This window comes from Adiantum capillus-veneris, chromosome 17, assembly GCF_014529385.1.
Source record: "Adiantum capillus-veneris isolate H3 chromosome 17, ASM1452938v2, whole genome shotgun sequence".
Classification (NCBI taxonomy): domain Eukaryota; kingdom Viridiplantae; phylum Streptophyta; class Polypodiopsida; order Polypodiales; family Pteridaceae; genus Adiantum; species Adiantum capillus-veneris.
This window is the reverse complement of record NC_140947.1, coordinates 95,907,193-95,918,263: the sequence shown is the minus strand read 5'-3', so window position 1 is coordinate 95,918,263 and position 11,071 is coordinate 95,907,193. Positions and strand designations below refer to the sequence as shown.

At 40.8% G+C, this 11,071-nt stretch overlaps 1 protein-coding gene across 1 annotated transcript; it reads left to right on the top strand.

Moving 5' to 3' along the window:
* The first annotated feature begins 359 nt into the window (after positions 1–359).
* On the top strand, positions 360–1,757 carry LOC147437737 (uncharacterized). The gene is made up of 8 exons (XM_086485991.1): positions 360–367; positions 457–667; positions 827–958; positions 1,046–1,087; positions 1,248–1,266; positions 1,364–1,371; positions 1,618–1,624; positions 1,705–1,757. Exons 1-8 carry the CDS (start codon positions 360–362, stop codon positions 1,755–1,757), a joined length of 480 nt encoding a protein of 159 aa, XP_086342117.1.
* Positions 1,758–11,071: the final 9,314 nt, after the last annotated feature.

Sequence of the window (11,071 nt, the reverse complement as noted above, 5' to 3'; positions counted from 1 at the left end):
ACTTTGATCTTTTCTACTTTCTGTTTCTACTGTGTTTTTTGTTGTTCTCATAAATAGTAGTTGAGTATGCTTTTTTGTCTATGCTTATCTATTTTGCAGAGGACCTTCTTACTTCATGGGACCCAATATGGGTTGATATACATAAAGAGTTTGAAATTGAGCTTTCTAAAAGACCAAATCTTCAAGCCCTTTCTAATAAAATGTTCTACGTTTGGGAGGGTAATCATAGAACGGTCGCTTGGACGGCTGCTATTAAAGAGAGATTCTCCACTGATCGAGAGAAACATTGTAGTGTGCTTTGTACAGTTATTGACCCTACACGAGTGCCAGAGATAGCTCTTCTTAGTAGCTTGCAAAGAATGAATTTGTAAGTTTTATGACTTTCCATATATTCTATCAAAAAATGTCTATGTTATGTTTTTGACTATGTATGTATTGTATATGAACTTAGAATAGCATGAACACACATGCTCTTGTGGTCACCCATCTTAGGGATGAGCTTGTCAATTGCTCCCACATTTGTGCAGCAGATCATGAAGCTTATGTAACAGGGCTTCCAGAAAAAGATCAAAAGTTGATTGCTGTAGTACGTAAGAAATACTCGAAGGGTGTGGAGCCTTGGTATCCACTTACTCATCGATACTTGGGAAAGCTCTTATACGATGAAGTGTCTTTGGCCTAATTTTTAAGAAAGATCTCGTGTTTGGTTTTTTTGAAAATTATGTGTTTTCAATTGTGTATTGAAGGATAAAATATCCAATTAATTGAGCCAAAGAGTATGTGCTTGTTTTTTTGCAAATTATTTATTTTTAAGAATGTGTTGAAGGTTCAAATGTCCAAGGAATTGAGCCAAAGAATAGAGCAAGCTAGGCAGACAATGACAAATGAAGAGCTTATAAAAGAGGAGGAGAAGATATTGAATGATTTAGCACTCAAATATGGAGAGCGTGTTGGAAAGGTGGTTGAAATATTTTTGTTTAGGTATTTGCACATAGTGTAATAGCTGTTTAAACTTGGTTTTTTACTCGTTGCTCAAATACTGCAGTTACTAAATATTGTTGATCCGAATCTTGGACCGGATTGGATGGTTCGAGTTCTTGCACTCAAGTGGGGTCCTGATAGTTGGGCTACGCTTGAGAAGCTGAACTTGATTGCTATGCATGATGCTCCTGTCTTGAGCAAACTGTTATGGGTTTCCTTGCTTGAGGCAGACAAGATTACTAGAGCATCTTATGGTTTAAAGAAAGGAGATCATGTGTATCGCATGTAAGTGAAGTTTCTTTTGATATTCAAGAATCTTTGATGTACGATTGCTAGTTTTTTGTGATTGTTTTAGTTTTTTCTCATCTTCATTGTTATGTAGTTGGATTCGTAGAGAAGGCCTTCTACAAAGGATATTTGAGAGAGCCACAAAGTTTGTGGAGGACTTAACCAACATTGTTGGTGGTATTTTGTCGCCTCATGATTGCTCTCTTGCCTCTCACTTTGAGGAGCTCAAGTTTGAAGCACGACCCTATCTTTTTTCTTTGGAAACCTCTCTTGAAGCTAAGACAAAAGATGTTGACAAGCAAGCTATGAAGAAAGTGGACACAATACGCATGGCATCTCAACGGCTAGCCTATAGGTCAAGTTCATCATACTTTTATTTCAAGCTTTTCATAATTACAAAGTTTGTAGTGATGTTATTTTGTTTGATTGTTTTAGATTTCTATTATCCTTGGTTGGAAAAGGCTTTCTTCCAGGGATTTCATTCTTAGCTAAGCAGTGGGCACAACTATCTACTGGGGAAGAATGCATGTACTCCCCTTCCATACATAAGCTCACTACTTGGGAGATGGAGACATGCCCATGGTGGATAGACATGGCTTCTGGGCATGTATTGGCGAGAGAGAGAGAGCTTCACGATACTATGAGAGTTGGTGGCGCATCCGTCGATGTGCCTCTACCTCCTAGAGTGAACGAGGTAATAACAGGTAAATGGTTACTCAAAACAGACTGAACCATGATTTGTTGAAGAGCTTTAAACACTCTTCTTTCTTGACTTATTTGTTTTACATACTGGTCATATTGTGTTTTATTGCTTTTTCTAAGCTACAAATACTACTCACAAGGAAAAGGAGGTGATTGTTGAGACTAGAGTGGATGAAAACATGGAGCGAGAGCATGGTGAGCTATCACTTACGATGCAGACGTTTGTATGTTCATTTATTGGAGTTAATTCACTTTGTTTAGCCTCTTGTATTGCAGTAGCTCATGGGGAGATTGTTGCAAAGAAAACCATTTCTTTTGTCTACATCGTTGATATTCCCTTGTCTTCTCTGTCCTCATTGTCTGACTCACGATGCATGGCCATTTCTGGGGACTACATAGCCATTGCTGCTGATTTTAAGGCCGGTGTTCGACATCCGGCATGGATTCGTGTTCATGAGCACATGGGATCTGCACGCTTTGATGGGACCTTGTGCGTGCGTGGTGGGAGAACAGTCGCATGGGCTGCTGATTTTATTTTTTTGGATCTTCCCTTTGGTGGTTCCCACTTAGCCTCCCCTATTGTACCCGTTTGGGATGTTTGTAGTGAGGATCATGTTCGTGCAGGCATGCAACTTGCATATTCTACTTTGTCAGACTCTGGGTGGTTGTTGATCATGGTCTCTATGACAGGTTTGTGCTTCAATCTTAATTTTATACAATAATTGTTGATATTCATGTTGTATGTTTTCTATTGTGACTTTAGAAACCTCTTGCAGGAGATACCATTGGCTGGGTTGAGAGATTTTGTCGTGCATCAGAGATGACTATTCATCATCGCATTGTAGTCCTTCATCATGGAGCTTATGGTTATGGTAATAACTTTGGTGGTCGGATTGAGGTAATGCTCTTCTACATAATTAACTTCTTTGTTTCTCATTTTGGTGTGTTATTGTTATTTTTATTGTTCTAATTGTCTATGTGGTGGTGTAGTGTCATTGTTCTCTCTTACTTATGGTGCATAGGGTTGGCATGCAACTACCTTGCTTTGTGGTTGAGAGCACTCCTTTATTCAATCGACTTGGCATGCAACCTTTGGATTCTTACATGATGCACCATCTTCCAGAGTCTTCTCTAGCGAGATCATCATCCGGGGAGCCATGGCGTGGTGGCTTGCAACGAAGTCATTCTTTTATTGCATGTTTTGTGGAGCTTCTTTGTAGGCCTGGAGGTCTTTGTTTGGAGTTGGGATGTGGTACATCACCCGTATTGGCAGCATGCTTAAGCACAGGGCGGGTGTGTGCAGCAGTCGACAGTGACGACACTTTGATTTCAGATTATGTGCAACCATTACTTCGCCCTAAAAAGCGAAGCAGAGAGGGGGCCTCCACCTCTCTTGATGTTGATGATGTGGGTGACATGCCTTCGCGTGTCAACCCCTTTGATGACTAGTGAGAGTTCATCTTACACTTCATTTTCCCCCACTATTTTATGTTTCCATCATACTTTTATGCTACTTTGTCACTTTTGGTATCATTGATTGTTCAGTATTTGAAAATTATGGATAATGATTCAAACAACAATTTGAGATTTCTTATGTTTCAATGATGAAGGTTATGTATTGCTTACATGTGGATTATGAGACTTACCTTTTTCTTTTTGTATGGAAGTGTGTTGCCAGTTTATGCTGAGAGGATTGCAAAAATCATGGCTGCTGATATACGATACGATTTTGACACCCACAAGAAGTGTCAGAGGCGCAATGTTTTTATTGATGACGAGTGTGACTCTTCATAGTCATGAGATAGAACCGTAGCATTTCTTGTTGTTGTTAAAGTGTAGAGGCATGACATGTTGCTCTCTATATTCCACTAAATATTCCACTTGTTATCTTATAATCCTAAAGAAATCTCTCTTTTTTGGTTATAAGATATGACAATTGTCTCTTAATATAGTTTAGAAACTTTGTAGATGTATGAGCATTGTTGACTAAATTTAAAGTTAAAATTAAAATTATGGTGTTGAATGTAGTTGTGGATCATTGCATGGTTTGTAATAGCTTTGCTACCTGCTTGGGTTTCTCATTGCTCGACATCAAGCCTCAACTGCACAAAAGAATCTAAAGTCTAATTTTGAACAATGCTATTGCTACGATTACTTAGGGATTCTAGAAAATATTCTCATTTTGAACAGTATTATTGCTATCACTTAGGGCTTTAAGTAGGATCTTCATTCATCTTTCTTGACAAAGCCCATTTGGTTTCTTTATTCATTTGCTCGGATTTTCCTTCGCTCGACAATTCTCCCTCGCCATATGGTAGGACTCGTTGAGCAAGAAGCAACCTACTGTGGCCACTTCTAGTTGTGAGGGTGAATAGAAGGCAATCTTCACAGCTACGGTTGAGTGTGTATGGCTCAGACGCCTTATGGCTGATTTGGGTGTTGGACAGGACACTGCCAACACTATCTACACTGATAGTCAGAGCGCATTGGCAGTTGCGAGGAACCCACTTTTTTATGCTCGCACAAAGCACATTGAGGTGCATTACCACTATGTCAGAGAGAGGCTCTCAGCAAGAGAGATAAGCTTGGCTTATGTGCCAATGCAGGACAACCTTGCAGATCTTTTCACAAAGGCATTGTCGCGTAAGAAGCTCGAAGCTTTCCATAGAGATGTGGGCTTACTCCCCTTTGTGGATTGATCATTTTCTCACGGCATGGCACTTCCCTTTACTTATGTGCCAGCTCTCATTCACAACATCACTCCAGGGGAGATTTGTTACCATATACATGTGGTTGTGATGTGTGTGAACACACTAGGACCGCCGGGGCATTTTTTCCTCTTTAGGAGGTTTTTTCCCTCGTGCATTGTAAATATGCCCATCACTCTAGGGCTATCAATCTTTCCATTGCACACTAAGTAACACACTCTCTATTGTGTGCCTTGAGCTTCCTTCGTCTTCTCCAAGTTGTGTGTGTTTCTCTGCAACCCTAATTTCAACATTCTGTAAGACCTATGACATTTGTCAAAGGATGGAAAGGCCAAAAACAGCTGATATGACACCACTAACTTCAAGGCATCCACTGGGAATATTTATGAAATCGATTTTGGACTTTATGGGGCCATTTAAGAAGATTACTCCAAGGAAGAATAAGTACATTATCATGGCCACATGTTATGTCGACAGCAAGTGGGTTGAACCCAAAGCCTTACCAGATAACACTGCCAGCTCCACAACTATATTCTTGTATCAGAACATCATATGCAGATATGAATGTCCAACCGAGATTGTCTCAGATCACGGAACACATTTCATTAATGAAACCATTTAGATATTGACTGAGACCTTTTCAATTAAACAAGAAAGTCTACATCTTATTGTAGAAAGCAACAAAACCATCAAGACCATTTTGACTAAAATCGTTCAGAAGGAACCACACCAGTGGGATACCAAACTCCAGATAGCACTATGGGCTTATAGCATTGCGTACAAGTTTACTAATGGTATGACACCTTTCAAAATGGTGTATGGGATAGAGACAATAGTTCCAATAGGGTTTGTTATTCCAAGTCTCAGATTAGCACTAGAACATGGGATGAATTTCAACCAGAATCTGAAACAGAGGTTGGATGAATAGTTACAATTGGATGAAATCAAACAAAGGGCCAGGTTAGAACAGGAAGTAGTACAACAAAGGAGGAAGCATTGACATGATAACAAAATCAAGGTTAGAGAATTCAAGAATTGTGATCTAGTGCTACTGTATGAGTCAAAATTGGGACCAAAGAAGCCTAACTTGAAAATAGCATGGTCAAGACCCTATGAGATTGATTGGGTATTCTCTAATGGAATAGTCAGATTAAGGGACTTATCTAGATTACTGTTGCATGGAGTCTACAACAATGGAGCTAAGATCAAGCTATATTACGCCAGATCAAAAGAAATCCAAGTAACACTAGAACCAGAAGACCCTTCTAAATTTGGAAGTGAACCTCTTGATTTATTCTACATCAGTCCAGTTTAGGAGATTTTCTAGACACTAACTAAACTAGTTGATAATTTTCTTAATTATAATTTCAATATAATCCTTAATTAGACACAACCAATACCAATAAAGTTTGGTAACCTTAACGATTATAAGCAATCATTAATCAAGGTGAGAATCTGCTAGATACTAAGTAGGTGGCTGGACAAATGCATGAGTGACACGTGACCAACGGAGGTTCTAAAACCAAGAGAGAAAGATCGTGGATCATTCATGGCACATATAAAGATTACTGTTAGAAGCTGGACACACCCCACGGCATCTAACTACTCTGTGGATTATTATTTTTTGTAATTAGTCATTCATTGAGGAAAATCCGATTTTTCACCTTTTAAATAGTGGGACTTACAGAAGTTTCCAGATTGTATCCCAGTTTTGATAGTTAGATAGAGTAGATGGATGATTTTGAAACTTTAGGGTTTGAGAAGTTGTAAGGTATATATATCACTTTTTGACCTTAATGAAAAACCTTTTGTCATTTTAAACAAGTTTAAGTTTGTGAGTGAGCGTACTGTTTACGTGAGAGAGAGTGTGAGCTTTGTCTTGACACTACATGTGCTACTGTGGTCGGAATCGAGTGCGGAGGAGTGCAACGTGTTGCCCCCGACTAGAGCTACAAGCCGATACCAACATTGCGCGCATACGGTCCGGCTTTGGGAGCTCCTTCTACGAGCTTCATCGGTAGTTTGGGTGAGCATACGTTGTCCGATTTTGCATTGCAGCATATCCACGCGTTCACCTTGAGTAGAACTACACATTAGGCACTTCAAATTTCGAAAACAAAGACCTGCAGATTTCGGCCAGACATCCTACGTATTTTTGCACCGGGTGTTTTGGGTCGTGATTTTGGTTCATAGACCTTAGGGAGAGTGGCCTATAGGTATTAGTAGGGTCTCCTTCAAGTTCTGTGGTGTTTCGGAAGTGTTTGATAGGTATTCGGCTCTAGCAAGTGTTGTAGGAAGCATCCTCTTTTGTTCTCTGGAAGACTGTGACTTAGACAATCGGTAGGGACCTCTGTAGGAATTAGTTAGGAGTCGGTCGAGTGTAGGTTGACACCTTATGCTTGCTTCCACGCGCCTGCGGATCGAGATTCGTCCTTAGCTGACATTACTTGTTAGGTGAGTTCTCGCTGTGCTGACGTCCGTCGCGGCGTATCCGTCCAACATTGGCGCCATTGCCGGGGACGAAACCCTTAGTTAGGTGACCAAGACTAATCCTTGAGGATTGGGATTTTGGCTTGCCAAGAGTCTTGCTTTACATTTAGATAGGATCAGAGGGTGGAGGACTCTCTAGGTCTTAGAGGGAGTCTAGGAAGCGTGTGTCTGGCCTAGATCCTTCGACTTAGGTAAAGGAGGTAGACTTAGGTAGTTTTAGGTAATAGTCGAGTCTAGAGTAGAAGTGGGAGTGGTAGAAGCGGTGAGAGGAGAGCTTGAGAGTCCGGAGAGGCCAAAAAAGCAACCAAAAACACCATTGTCACCATTTCCTCATGGTAGGTAGGAGTAGAGTAAGTAGAACATCATGATTTAGATCTAGAGCATTTCATGCATGTATACTTGCTTGGTAGAATCATTACAAGTTTGTAAAAGACGCAAAAGTGTGGTTGAAAGCCTAATTGAAGTCCAAAAGATAATGTGAGTGTTTCTGATAGGCCTACAGAGCATCATGAGCATTTCTGTCAGAAAAAACTTTAATTTTAAGCCAGGAGACATCCTACGCGTAGGATGTCTACATGACAATCTGGGAGGAATTTTGGGATTGTGAGTTGACCAGTGTGTTCTGAAGGTAGGGTTTACCCTAATTTCAACTGGAAAGGGGAAATTTGTCCATCTCTTGACAAGGAGACATCCTACGCGTAGGATGTCTATATGACAATCTGGGAGGAATTTTGGGATTGTGAGTTGACCAGTGTGTTCTGAAGGTAGGGTTTACCCTAATTTCAACTGGAAAGGGGAAATTTGTCCATCTCTTGACAAGATAGGGCCAAATAGACTGAGATTGCTAGACATCCTACCCAATTAGTGCCAAAACATCAACTTGAAACCAAAACTATAATATGGCGGCATGAGTGTGTCTTACATGATATATTGAGTGACTGAAAGGGGTTTCACCTTAGTCGGGTAAGAAAATTGGGTTCAAAGTGGACTTTAGCACTTTTGATTGAAAAAAAAAAAAACAGCTGAAGTTTGGGACTTTTGACATCCAAATCAAGATCTAACCATACCACTGGGATACTGACATTAAGGGGAAGTTGTGGAACAAATCTGGGGTCAAACAGGCCAAAAAGACATCCTACGTGTAGGATGTCTTCTGAGTGATTTGGGACTCCAAACTGAAATCTGAGTATACCAAGGTGATCATGATCTCAAGGAGAGCTTAAGTCTTGAGTTTAAAGCCATTTTGATGAAAAAGACATCCTATGCGTAGGATGTCTAAAGCAAGAAAGTGAAGCCATAATTGGACTTTGAGCATTGTAAGGTGTTATATAGCCTAAGGCAACCCTGCTAGTCAATTTTGGTCCAATTTGGAGTTGATTAGACTGATCAACACCATCACCAGGCAGTCGAAACAGATTTCTGACTCATTGACCAGCTTATAGAAGTCCAAATCAAAAAGTAAAAACAGTTGTAAGCTCAGCACAACAAGCGGAACCAACAATGCAAAAATCTAGGAAAAATGCAGCAGGAGATATCCTACGCGTAGTATGTCTATTAGGGCATTCTGCAAGGAAAATTTGACTTGGCCTAGACAGTGAGGTTCTATTTGGCTTACGGGTTCCAGAACTTCTTTCAAAAGTAAATTTGGACCTTGGTTGCCCATTTTACAAAGCAAAGACTGAATTCAAGTTTTTTCGCGTAAATTGGCCAACATCAGAGAAAAGTACTGTTTCAGATTAGCAACCTAATCCGGAACATCAACAGTGTATAGAATACAGTAGTGGTTGAGATTAACTCTCTAGTTATACTAATCATTACTAAGATAACCTCTAGCAGATAAATGCTTTGATTCAAATTTCCGAAATTAAAACTCTTGTGTACAGGTATATTCGGCAACAAAGCAAGAAGTTGCGCAGAAACTGATCCATTGCCACGTTAGTGGTTGAACTTGTGATAATTTGCATTGATAAGTTTGATGAATTTGAGATCAGGAAGATACATTGTTAGAGACCAGAAGGTGGCAGGTGACCAAGGTAGCGTAGTGTCCACCGAAGAGAGTGTAACTCAGGCAAGGTTAGATCCGCTAGATCCGATTATTGAGGAAGGTAGTGATACTGACACTTTGTCAGACAAATCTTTCTTCATGATGGGTAGCCAACAGCTAGGAGGTTTCACCTATGATGGACCTATGCGAGGAGGAAGTACCTCCCAAAATCCTTTGAATGATTCCAGGCTTACGGTGATCTTCTTAGAGGGAACAAACTCAAGAGGAGCCCTAGTCTATTCTGACTATCGAGGCCGCAAGTGCATTTGTATTGAAGAGAGGCCAACACAAAGATTAGAGATAATCCACGTGTATGATGATGGAGATAGATTCCGAGAAAAAAAGGGGAACCACTATTTAATAGTTAGCAACCCTGAAGATTACAACAGATATAGAGACAACGTGGCTAAAGGGAAAATGGTTTCAGAAACTCAAGAGCCGCCACCAAACATTGATCGGCATGGAGCTATTTTTATGTACGATAAGAAAACAATCAAGGTTCCAACTTATAACGAGAATGTGGGAATCTACAAACACGAGAGCGAGGGTATTGTCTCTTACTTTTGCAGTAAAGAACCATACGTAGACGAACTAAGCAAAGACAAGGTTCTTTACTTATTCTCTTATGAAACTGCTACGGGGAAGGGCATAGTTTTTGTTGATAGATATGGGCGAGAATACCAACGTATTCTTCCAGAGGAAGTAGAAAGAGCAACAGGTCCAGGAGCATCAACATACGCCCCTGAGGAAATGCTGAGAACCGTCCACACCCCAAGCAAGTCAACGAATCCATTTTTAGATGAGTATGACGCGACATCAAATTCCACCAGACCACAAGCATTCAACAACCAAGACCAACCAGCAAACCAGCCATCATTGCAGGCATGGCTTCGACAAAGTGCAACAATGGAACCAGACCGAAACTGAGACGGTTATCTAGCCACACGAGGGCTCAGGGATTTGCAAGAACCCCCACACTATTCAAGGTATCAAGTAGAGAGTAAGCCAAAGACACAAGAGTCGACCGAGCTTGGAGGACCACCCATGGAAAGAGTTCGAAGAGAAGGACCACCTCCAGCGAGAACCGTTAGAAATTATGGCTTAGGAGCACCGTTGGGTGAGGAACCAGCCTATTACAGAAGGCCTGAGGAGGGGTATAGACTTGGAAGGGGTGATCCAATGATGAGGTTTGTAGACCATCGCAGAATTAGACCTTCTCAAGTGCAAAAATGGGTAAACAGGAAATACACAGGAAACAGAGACCCAAGAGATCATGTAGCAGCCTTTGTGCGTGTGATTAGAGCCAAAGAGGTGTTAGACTTTCCTACCCAATTCACAAGGTTTGGACTAACCCTAGAGGATGATGCTGCAACTTGGTTTGACTCTGTGGAGCGTAGAGACTTTGAGTCGATGGAGGAAGTGTTTGACGAGTTTATTGAGGAATTCTCTCAAAGGGGAATAGCTCATAATACCGTCTCACAAATCCATAAATTCAAACAAAAAGATGGAGAATCTGTACAAAAGGCAGCCCTAAGACTAAAGAGATATGTTAAGTTCTGTCCTGTTGAAGAACTGCCAACTCAATCCAGACTTATGCTGATATTCATCCAAGGGCTAAGGAATGCAGATCTCCAGAAAGACTTACATATGAAGAGGAGCACTGCGTTGAATGAGTTGACCAAGGAAGCTTTGTACCTTGTGGACAATTGTGCGGTCTACAAAGAAGGGGAGTTCAAGGACCTTGATGACGATTCATCTTCACAGCAAAGTGGGAGCAAGTCCTCCAAGACAACACTGAAAGGAGAAATAGCGGTAAACCAGGAGCAACTCGTAGATGAAGTGCTAAAAAAGATCAACT